The sequence below is a fragment of the Silurus meridionalis genome, chromosome 4, assembly GCF_014805685.1.
Source record: "Silurus meridionalis isolate SWU-2019-XX chromosome 4, ASM1480568v1, whole genome shotgun sequence".
Taxonomy (NCBI): Eukaryota; Metazoa; Chordata; class Actinopteri; order Siluriformes; family Siluridae; genus Silurus; species Silurus meridionalis.
The window spans coordinates 17,767,963-17,779,952 of NC_060887.1; the positions used below are offsets into that span (position 1 = coordinate 17,767,963).

At 36.9% G+C, this 11,990-nt stretch overlaps 1 protein-coding gene across 1 annotated transcript in view; it reads left to right on the plus strand.

The window, feature by feature from the left end:
- skap2 (src kinase associated phosphoprotein 2) overlaps positions 1 to 11,990 on the plus strand; it is a 12,872-nt gene extending 882 nt beyond the window's left edge. Inside the window, exons 4-13 of the mRNA XM_046847999.1 lie at positions 723 to 824; positions 2,456 to 2,533; positions 2,635 to 2,718; positions 2,884 to 3,008; positions 3,099 to 3,162; positions 3,238 to 3,342; positions 4,309 to 4,383; positions 6,640 to 6,755; positions 11,396 to 11,499; positions 11,636 to 11,990. Coding sequence (XP_046703955.1) covers positions 723 to 824; positions 2,456 to 2,533; positions 2,635 to 2,718; positions 2,884 to 3,008; positions 3,099 to 3,162; positions 3,238 to 3,342; positions 4,309 to 4,383; positions 6,640 to 6,755; positions 11,396 to 11,488 — 842 coding nt within the window. The 3' untranslated portion in view covers positions 11,489 to 11,499; positions 11,636 to 11,990. The remainder of the gene's footprint in view (positions 1 to 722; positions 825 to 2,455; positions 2,534 to 2,634; positions 2,719 to 2,883; positions 3,009 to 3,098; positions 3,163 to 3,237; positions 3,343 to 4,308; positions 4,384 to 6,639; positions 6,756 to 11,395; positions 11,500 to 11,635) is intronic.

Here is an 11,990-nt window from a genome sequence, read left to right on the forward strand (position 1 = left end):
GATGGATGGAGGAAGGTTCGATTCACATTACAGAAATGGGGAAGTTTTTATTGAGCACTTTAGCAACTGCAACTTCTTCCTGGCAGAGAGTGCAATAAATATACTGCATATGCAGAGCAAGTTGGCAGCACTGGTTTGTGCACATAAAACACATTTATTTATATAAAATATCTATAATAGATCATTGAGGATTGATTGATTTTAGAGTCTAATTATATATTTACCATTTTTACATATATTGTTATTTTCACTACATGTTAGCATTTTCTCCTATTTGTAGGTTGACTGTAGGTTGTAGGATGTTCACCATTTGACAAAGACCACAAGCAGTTTCCCATTATGCCATTTGCACATATTTCCCTAAACAGGACATCACAGTGTCCTGAAATATTCTTTTATTGTAAAGGCGTGGAAAGGTTGGCTTAACAGGTGCACTATTCAGCATCATTTTGCATTTGGCTATCCAAAATCTATGCAAAGTAATGTGTCTTTTGTATGTCCATGTGTTTTGGTTGATTGCTATTCTCTATACATTGCCAGTTTAAGAAAATCAGTACTGTGTGCTTTCAGGCATGGCAAAGAATCTTGAATGCAATCATGTAACTACATTTCCATTTTGTTCATGTAATGTCAATAAAGAGACCTCCGTTTGCTGACATCCTTTTCTTTTAAGTGGGTTAATGATATAGCAAATAATTAAAGATAAAAACTTTGTCATTTAGGAGATGAAGAGTGGGATGAGAATGATGAAGTAGACAGCAACAACGATGGCAGTTCACTGCACTCGGAGCGCAACGAGCGAGATGAGGAGCCGGCATATGATGGTAGGTGCAAGAGTAAGAGTGACCTTCTTCACAGGATGTAAGTGGGGTAAAAAACATATTGAAAACGTAACTGTAACTCGTGCTCTTCCTTTTTAGCACTAGTTTGGTATGGATGATTCAACATTGTAAAACTGAAAATACAAGCTCAATTTTGGTCACTTTTTCCCATTTTCTTTCAACTTAAACATACATTGTACAAAGACTATGAACAGACATATGTATAATGGTTAAGTATCGACACTGCACTGCCTGCTGCCTAATGTTTCTCTGTGTTTTTTGGGGAATTGCTGCAGATCAGTACATGAGTTGAAACGACTGTTTGAATGGTTGCTGTAGCCTAGCAACAGGCCAAGGAATGACTAAAAAGCACAGGCGGCAGAGACTAACCGTTCCTTTGTCTTGGCACAAATGCTTTATGACATGGACCTTAGACAATGCCGCCCACAGCCAATGTCATTTTAGACTACTGATTTCATTGGGCACAACTAACAACATCCTATTGGCCGAAGCTAAACCAAATAAGGCCTGTAAACCTCCCTTGTTTAAAAATCATGGTGCATTTCTTATCACATGAGCCAGTGCTCTGGCAGCACTGCAGATAGATATTTCTATGTGTGAATTGTGTGGTTTTGCTGTGTCTATTTTAGGTACATGTTTGTATTTGTCTGCTTGTTTGAATGTTGTGCAGACATGTGTTAGTGCTGTGCGAGTTTTTATTACCCTGAAACATGGGGGTGTTTTATAGGCCCTTTTGCCCCCAATAGCACAGCTGTTCCAGCACCCAAGAGAAAGTACTCTGAGCCAACACTCCTTTTCAGGAATGAGATTAAGCAAACTTTGAGGTTGGAACTAGGGGTGGTTTGTTTTCACTTGGTTCCATTTCAATCAAGGCATGCCATCTTTTTTGATAAACTGACATGTTCAGTGAACATAAATGATAGTGTTTTGAAAGACGAACGATCACAAATGACAAAAGTAGTCATATAAATAATGTCTCATGCAAAGATGCTTTTCATTTGTTTTAGTTTTTTGTTGTTTTTGCAGAATGCACTTTACTTTTTCTCGTCTCACTTTTAGTGTGATATATGTAGATGCAGCTACTGTAAGATTAGCACCGAATTTTGCTCAAATGTACCACCTCTATAACCGAAGAGCTGAACCTAATAATGGGATTCGTTGGAAAAATTAAACATGGATTTACATTTTGGAAATAATAGTAGTTATTCAGGAAGCTTTTGTCTTATTCATTGTCTGCATGGAGTATTTCCATGCCTCTTTGTCAACAGTGGTGAATGTGGTAAGGGATTTTTGACTTGAAGGAGGTCATTCATTCATCTGGACTCCCACTCTCATTCAGCCATGCAAATAGTGGAATATAAACAAATGGGTTAGGTGGGTTGTTCAGCTTTGCAATGCAAACAAGGCCTGCAAATGCGGTGCATTCTGGTAATCAATGAATTGTATAGTGTAGCCCTGTGTAAACCAATGTACATGATCCTGTAATTTTATTTTCATTCTACTTTTCATCTACTAAGCTTACTAACAGCAACATGACTTTGCCATGTTCAGTGATTAAAGCTGTAAGACTACTACACATTGTTTACTAATCCCTGTATATTGGGTTTCTTTAGTTCAGCAAGCACCTCCAGTAGCAGCTCAAGATCTTCAAGCTGTGTTTAAGAGTGGCTACCTAGAAAAACGAAGAAAAGGTGGGCAGCCCTTCACACATTCTAAACAGATGTATTTCAGGTTGTATGTCTGTTTTTTTATATATATATTTAATAACCCGTGAACATGTGCCTTCTGGCAGATCACAGCTTCTTTGGCACAGAGTGGCAAAAGAGATGGTGTGCGCTGAGCATCCACACATTTTATTATTACGGCAGTGAGAAAGGTATGATAATTTCTATTCATAATGTGTTCATGTGCATCAGTTGTTAGACCAAAGAGAACTGCTCCTTTGCATCAATTCACAACTGATGGATTGTTGAACAGACTGTTTACCAAGTATAAATGAGCTTAATCTAACAATGCATATCATTCTGAAAAATGTCATCAGATAAACAGCAGAAGGGAGAGTTTAATATCAGTGGTTATGCTGTCAAAATGAACAACACTTTGCGCAAAGACTCCAAGAAAGACTGCTGCTTTGAAATATCTGCTCCTGACAAACGCGTTTATCAGGTAGATGTCATCATCGACTTTTCTCTCATTCTGAGCTGTAATAGGGGCTACAATGACATCTAAATGCTACCTCCCTCTTTCTCTTTCTAGTTCTGTGCCATGTCACAGAAAGAGGCAGAGGAATGGGTAGAGCAGATTAGCTTTGTGATAAAAGGTGGGACTTTTCTTTTGTAATTATAATTTGATTTTTGCTATCATTGTGAACTAATACTTTTGCTCTCATACTTAGACATGGAAGGCACCATTCCTTTAGAGGAGGAGCAGGATACCTATGATGACTGCGTACCATCCATGCCTGCACCTATTGATGATGATATCTATGAGGAGCTTCCTGGTTTGGCATTTAAATCTAATACATACCCTAAAGTTTAATACTAAAACCAAACACTTTTTATATATATATATATATATATATATATATATATATATATATATATATATATATATATATATATATAATCAGGGCTGTCAATCAATTAAAATATTTAATCGGGATTAATCTCACGATTGCCATGAGTTAACTCATAATTAATCGCAACCTATTTGCACATTTGTATCTGTTTTAAATGTACCTTAAATTAATACTTTTCAAGTTTTTAATACTCTAATCAACATAGGCATGAACAAATATGGACGCTCTATGCAAATGTACGTTTATGATTAGTAAAACCCACATAAATCATGAAAATAAAATATACTTGTAAATGTTTTAAAACAATTATGGTATTTTTTTAAATTATGGAAATCATCAGGACACCAAACAGAACTTTTGCAATGTTTCCACACGGGTGGTTTTAATTGTCTGATGCGTATTTTAATGCCGGATTTTGGTACCTGATTTGAGTCTTGGCACATCGGTTAAACAAATGTTTAGTGAAAAATATAATTTTTCAGTGGAGTTTATTTCATTTATTTTTACTATATCTTAGTAGAGAAATCACGTCATGAATAAATGTGTGTTGCGTTGAAGGTTTTAATTTTGCCTCTTTTATATTTATTTATTTATTTATTTAATTATATTTTGAATAAAATGGTCAAACAGAAATATGCACTGCATTAATTGCACGTTAATAAAATTTGCGCCAGTTAAATGAATTCGCATTAATCTTGACAGCCCTGAGGCTATATATAATATATATAATAATATATAACGTTTGACATGTAGAATTTTTTTTTTTTGTTTTTTTTTTTGTTTTTTTTTATAAATACCAAAAGAGAGGAGACAATCTTAGCATCTTCAACTGCCTATTTTTTTTTTACATTTAATTTGTATTCTCTTACTTACTATTTTCTGTCTCAGAGGATGAGGCACCTCACACTAATAAACCAGCACCCGAGCCAGTCAGCAAACCCCCTGTAGCGCTTCCAGTGACAGGTAATTGCACTGAGGCCACCAGGCCTCACCATACTCTTTTAGCCCTATAAATCTTTACTTCTCTGCTGACTCTGTGCTGACCAGCAGAAGAGCCCTGGCCCTTGCCTCCTCTCCTCTTATTCTGGTGAATTTAATACAATGATTCATTAAAAGTTAGAGAGGGATAGTTGAAAGAGTAGATGGATGAGTGCTGGTTCTGCAAAAGAGAGACAGAACCAAAGGATAAGTGTTTGAGTTGTTTGCAGGGAATTTTAGAGGAAGTGTAAGTAAATAGAGTCAATCAGCATAAAGATAGGAGTATAGCTGGATGAATGACTATAACAGCCAGTTAGATAAAGACAAAAAATTGATGTTAGGTTCAGCCATTCTGGAACGTTATCAGCACTGTAAATGCATCTCTCTTTTCACCTGTACAGGTTTGCAAAACTGCACATTCTCTCTCAACCTCTCACACTTTTTACATTTACATTCTGGTATACTGTATTTGCATCTACATTTACAATTTCATGTACTCATTTGGCAGACACCCTTATCTAAAGTGATTTACAAGAGTGGTTAAATGCAGTGCAACAATATAGTTGATAATGAAGCTCATTGTATCTTTATTGCTGCAAGTTTTCACAGCAGAGCAGAAATAAGAACAAGATACAGTAGTTGTTTGAATAATATATTAAAGTTTTCAGCTAAACAGGAGGGCTATAGCAAGAGATATGCTAGGTATGTTAAAGCAAACCAGGCTTATGTATAAATCTTGATTTATTGGTACTCTTTATATAGCATGGCAAAAATATGATTCAATATGAACATACTAAAAAAAATTATTCAGTGAAACAATACATTAAAAAAATATATATTATTTTAAGACCGAATGCAGTTTTGTTTCAAAAATAAACTCCTGACAGATGCAACCATGGATAAGGCCAAATATACAGTATATACCCATGCAGCACAAAATTATGTTTACTCTTAAAATGTCACTTCTTGCATTGTTCAATTTCAGAGTGCCAATATTCTGGAGCTGACCATAATCACCATAATAAACTTTGAAGCTGTTTTGAATTCACTTTGTTACCTAAAATATAATGCAGCTCTGAGAAGCACTGCATTGTGCTGTGGGAATATTTTGATGTGTTATGTGTGTTTATGATGGGTTTTGTGTCCCTCCTTGAGTGCAGTGTGTGCCCTGGTGAGTTTTGGCCACTGGGCAAGATTTGGTAGGCACTGGCAGGAAGTGGAGTGAAGAGTCTGCCAGCGGCGCTGTGGCCCTCCCCGGCCCTCTGCTCTCAGCTCACAGCACAGGAAGTCCTGCTGACATGAGCCATGGCTCAGGCAGGATCTCATGACAGATGCTTAGGAAAAGGGGCCAGCAGTAGAGACAAGCATGGTGTGGGTAAAACAAAAGCTATAGCCTTAAACCCTATGTTGGGGATAAGTATGAATTCACATTCAGCAGGAATCTGGATATGGCTCAGAATGTGTTTAAAAACGTGGGGATCATTTTTGGAAATCAACAGATATTGTAATATTATATCAGTGACTCAAGACAGCAATGTCCACATGAATATGCTATGTTAACCGCATGTTCACTCAAACCAAAAATGGAGATCATTTACTTCCTTGACATGGTCTAGTGTGAAAAGAAATGCTTCGTTCTTGTGGTTAATTGAGCTGTGGTGTCTGTTATTATAGAACTGCACTATTTTTGTTAATTCTGTGAAAATTATTAACATTTAGCCCCCTTTCTAACAAATAATTAAAAAAAAGTTTTAATAGACTACCAAATACCTCTAGAAATTGTTATTTTGGACCAGGGGTTCTTGGTTACATATGTGTGAATCCTTTTCAGTTTCTCCTCAGTTTACTTTCCTAACTCCTTAACACATCAGTTAATTATCAGGTTCTATATAAGTTAGATCATGTGTGTCAGCAGTAGGGAAAACCTCTAGCTGTGCATGGTCTGCAAGTCCCAAGGACAAGAGTTTGTAGCCCTGCTTTTTGGACCCTTATTTAGACTGTTCTGCTTTCTGCTGCCCACTGCTGGTCACTTATTTTGGTGGAAAAATAGCAACGTAGCTGCACATATTCTTCCTGAAATATCTGCTGTAGCACCAAGCTGAGCTAAATTATACACAAACCACCCTGATCAATCAGAGTTAATGCAGTGTTGTTTGGCATTATTCAAGCTTATATTAAGAACAGATAATTGCTGTAACATCTCATATTTATTCATCAACATGAATTGTTGTTTCCACATAGCGGTAAATAAGAGCACAGACTACCAGAACTACTTCCAGTGTTTGTGGGACTGCATTGGGGACCAACCCGATGAACTGTCTTTCAAGAGAGGAGAGACTATCTACATCCTCAGCAAGGTATGAGAACATCTGGAAAGTTCTGGATGCTTTAAATGTAACACTCTAGACTCAGAACAGCACACAATTTTTCATTAGTTGATGCTATAGTGTACAAATAGCTAAAAGATTTGCAAATACAGGGTTTAGCAAGTAGAAATGTCTGTGTAGCATTCGATGATGTGATGATAGTGACTGTTAACAGGTCAACAGTGCTTCCTGTCAGTGGCAGTACCGCACTCTGAACATTAAACTAAGATGAACCTTTTCTTGGAGTGCACTGATGAGATTAGTCTTGTCACTCAGGAAACTGTTTTAGTGATTTTGGCCTGGAGTGTTGTGTGACCTGGCAGCCTGGAGCATTCTGCCACCTCCACTTCTTCCTTATCCACAAGAGTGTGTGTGTGTGTGTTTCAACAAAGTCCTTCTGGGAGGCTTGATGCCATGTTTGGTTAAGTCTACCATCAGCGTACCGTCAGCATGGCTCTGTCACTCCTTGTAACTGTGTATGCCTTTAATGCCAGTTTGTGTTCTGTGGAAGTTCTGAATTGAGTGCTAGATTTACACCAGGTGTGCTGGAGAATAAGTTCCTGTACCTGTCAACCAGGATGTGCAGGCCAGCTGTGATAAGTCAAGCTCTGAAGTTTCTTCCTTGCTAACACCAATTGCTAGATAAACCTTCAGGATTTAATTTTTTTTGTTTCTTTCTTTCTGGAACCATGGCTCTTCTGGCATCAAAAGCTTGGACTGTCATTTTCACAACTTGGACTGATGTCCACTTCAAATTCACATGAGTAACCTCAGGGTTCTTTGGTTTCCTTCCACTGTCAATTGGCTACACTAAATTGCCTGGATGGAAATGTGTGTGTGAATCTGTATGTGCATGTTGTTATGTGATGCACTGGTGTATCATTTAGGGTAAATAAAGTGAGGAAATGTGCATACTGAGGATAATAAAAAGAATAAACTTGACCTGATATTTAATTTATTGTGTTTTTGCAGTAGGTGTAAAAATTTCTTAAATGTGTATATTCTTAAATGTAAATGATTTTAATTTTAATAGTTAGATGGCACACATCACCCATCACCGTACCAGATAATGTGCCATCAAGAAAAGTGTCTCAGTTCCAGAAACGTCAGATGAGATCATCAGGGCTCTATAATTGAGAGGCGAGCACTGTATTTTTTAAACCAAGTCTGCCACCTGCTGGCTATAAGTGGTAACGAACATTGATTTGCTTTTCCGAAACTGAGCGTGTTTCAAAAAAACATAATAAAAAAAATATATAATTTTTAAATAAACAATAATCTTTTATTCTTCGCAGATATATAATAAACCGATAATGTAGATCGGATATTTATAATATATTTATTAAGATCTTTCTTTTTCTGTAACTACCCTATTGTATCATACCGTAAATGCTATTTCTTTCTGACTGATGCTTTGGTTTGTTGAAACAGTTTTTTTATTTTAGTGTCTGTCTGTGCTTGTTGCTTTGGCTCTTTGTGCTGAAGACCCATCCCCCTCTTCTCCTCAGCCGCAGTGACCATAAAGCTGGTTGGGTTTTAGTGTCCAGCTGCGGCTTATGGGCAATTCAGTGCAGTCTGGAGAGCAGACTAGTAGGGCTATTAGTGTCCAGGCTCCTTCCCCTTGGCCATGCAGCAGCTGCAGGACTTCCCCTGCCCCCTTTCCTACTATTGCCCAGGCAGACCCAAAGCCACTTTTAAAGGGTATTGACCATCAGACCAGGGGGAGGTGTCAGGGCCCTAAATCACTCTCTCTCTCTCTCTCTCTCTCTCTCTCTCTCTCTCTCACACACACAGACACACACCTCTTTTCAAAGCAAGACCAAAGTTAGTGAAGACAAGATATGCTGCACAGTATGTCAATGTCTGATATGTGTGATATGTGCATATCCTAACAGTAATCATTAATTTTATTAAAGATTAATTATGTGCAGTATACATGCAAGCTTTGGACAATCTTTATATTTACACACTTATTTGGAAACTGTTCTGTGAAGCATGATCTTATCGGCATCATGCTGTGCACTGTCCAATTCTTGACCTTTTTACAGGGTTTTCTGAACAGCTGTAAATTTCCATCTGTGATATGAATTTTAAACTATTTTTTTTATCCTATTCAACTTATGTATGCACACATATACTATGCATTAGCTAATGAGGTTCCATCCATGCTTAAATCACTTAGTACTATGCATTAGACATTAGCCAAAGACCCATATGCATTAAGCAAATCATGCTGCCCAGGCTCATATATGTTCCATGAGCTGCAAAACAAAAAACACTTTTGCACTTGCAATAAGCCACAGTCCTATTAGAGTTGGTTCCTTTTTGTGTGTGTGAGAGCGTGTGTGCGTGTGTGTGGCATCTGTGTGCATTTGTCTGGAGTTGTTTTGGCAGAGTGTGAGGTCTTTCCTTTTGCTGTTTCACATGTCACACATGCCTGCAAATCTGTGAGTGTGGCTATTCCTACACACACAAACACTCTGTGACACCCTGCAGGCCTTGATCAGTGGGTTGGTCTGTGGCACCAGGCGATACCCCTGTCAGTGAAGTGTGGCTGTTTCAAAGGTTGACAACAGGAAGCATACCTTTCACATAGTACACATTCACTTTCTTAGCTGAGCTGCACAACCTGGCCAACTGCTTTGCTGTTATTTACATGGCAGCTTTGTATAAAGTTTATGCCTTCGATGTTTTCAGTTAACAAAAGTGTACACTCTGTAGATATTGTTTAAATATCACATATGATTAAATAAAATGAATTTATTAGATCTCTCTTGTTCTTCGCTACTATTTATACACCGCTGTTTTATGTTTCTAAAGAAAGGAGAGACTAGACTGTTGTGGGACATTGTCTGTTTCTCCATTACAGTTTATATCTGTGGGAGCTGTCAGCAGCAGCATTAAGTTGCCTGGAGTTTTATAGGTCAATATGTGCACATATGCACTAAGAGCTTGGCTATCTAGAAGCAGACATTTTACATCTGCCCCTGCTGCACACGCGGAATCACTTAAGTTCCTATGGGTCAAGTGGAGGACCGCAAAAAAAGTTCATATTTAACTTCTGCACTGCTATGATGCAAACCACATCTCTTGTTTCATTCCACATGGAGAATCGTTGTCTCCTGCAATGAGCTTGTGAAGGAGGAAGGATGGATGGAGGGGTATCTGGTCTGCTCTGTGAAGATCAAAGCCTGGTGTGTCAGAGAAAAGAGAAGCTATAAAAGTCACTCCATGCCATGAAGAATCGGCTGCTGTAGGATAGAGTATGCTAGATAGAGATGTTTGAGAGCATACTGGTTTTAGTGCTTGTAAGGCTGAATTTTTCAGTTTAAACCCAGTTATGGATATTCTGTTACTAGAGATTCTGCTTTTAAAACTTTTTAACACAAAAGAGGGGATGCACATTTAAGCAAAAACATGTAGACATATTTTGGTTTAGACCTTTATTATAAAACTGTTGTTTTCCAAGTTTCCCAGTGAGCAACTGTGAATGATTAAAAGCAAATGTTATTTAATAATAATTAACATTTCATTTTAAATTGCTTCAAAGCAGTTTTTTTTTTCCACTAACAGAGCTCAATGGCAGAGAACAAACATAAGTTGCTCTGTCCTAAACCTGTTTGTTGTCTACTGTGGAAATCCCCAAACACCCAAAATCCCCCTTGTGCAGCTCCCTGACCTTTGAACATGGAGGACAGTGCCTATGAGAAAATTATATATATATATATATATATATATATATATATATATATATATATATATATATATATATATATATATATATATATATATATATATATATATATATATATATATATATATATATATATATATACACACACACCCACACACAAAGGTATGCTTGATCACAAACAGATAAGACTACTAACCATTCAAACATATAACTTTCTCTCTGTGTGTGTGTGTGTGTGTGTGTGTGTGTGTGTATATATATATATATATATATATATATATATATATATATATATATATATATATATATATATATATATATATAAAATAGCTAAAAGTTCCTAATAGTCTATTTAATGGAAATGATACTGAGCAGCGACTACAAAGATTCATCTCACACAGAGGTCAGACTACCTTCTTAGTAAGACAGAGCTTGTCCTCCATTACTCTTTCCTTAGATCCTCCACTTTATCTACTGCTTTACCACTTCTTTTTCGGCACAGAACATTTCTGACGTCATTTTTATTTCTGCCTTACTGTTCTTTGTCAGACAGCAATGCATTTGTCAAAAAATGGGGCTGATGATGTCTGCCTACATTCTGTGTTTTTAGCTGCATCCATGTTCTTAGTGGAAAATCAAGTTTCTCTTCTTAAATTCTAAAAATATACTAATACAGTTAGTGATGCATCTGGAAAAATTTTGTTTGGAAGTTGCTCTTGGAAAGATTCAGGAGGGGCATTAGGACGACAGGTGAAAAAGACAGAAGTATGAGGTGAACAAAGCTGTGAACTCAAAATTGACAGACGCTTACTTTCTGACTGTTTTAAGATTTGCCCTTGTCTTGTGTCACAATGCTGGCGGTTGAAGCTTTAATGAAGATGTGGAAACTGGCTTCAGTCAGGCAAAGTGATTGGATTTTTTGTGTTCTTTCCCTCAGGAATATGATACCTTTGGTTGGTGGGTCGGGGAGATGAAAGGTATCATTGGAATTGTTCCTAAAAGCTACTTGACAGAGCTATACATTCTGTGAAAGGCCTTAAAGTAAGTATGTGACAGGACCACTTAGATTAGTTGCAGCATTTCTGCCTTTGTCCTTCAGTACTGAAAACATTTGTACTAGTCCCATGATACTAACACCAGTTCATTTTATAACTTTTTTTATTTTTGCTATATCTAGGGGCATCTGAAGTGCCTTTAGCCCTGCCTCCTTGAGGTAATCCATTTTGCCTCAATTCCAGTTTTTTTTTTCATGCCAGGATGCAGGATTATCACTATGAGTGCCCTGTGCAAAGTGTACTGCAATTAGATAAATATGTTTAAAATGTCTGAAGAATAAATTTGGGTTTTTTTTGTTTTGTTTTTTTTTGTTAATGAAATATTCTGTATTAAAAGTGGACTGTTTGTGACAAAAACTGTTTGAATAACAAATTGTGTGAATTTAGTTACAAATTATGATTAATTTATATTTAAAAAAGTGAGTTATTAATTAATGAGCTAAAAAAAAAATAAAGCTTGTGTTTTCTTTTCTGTCA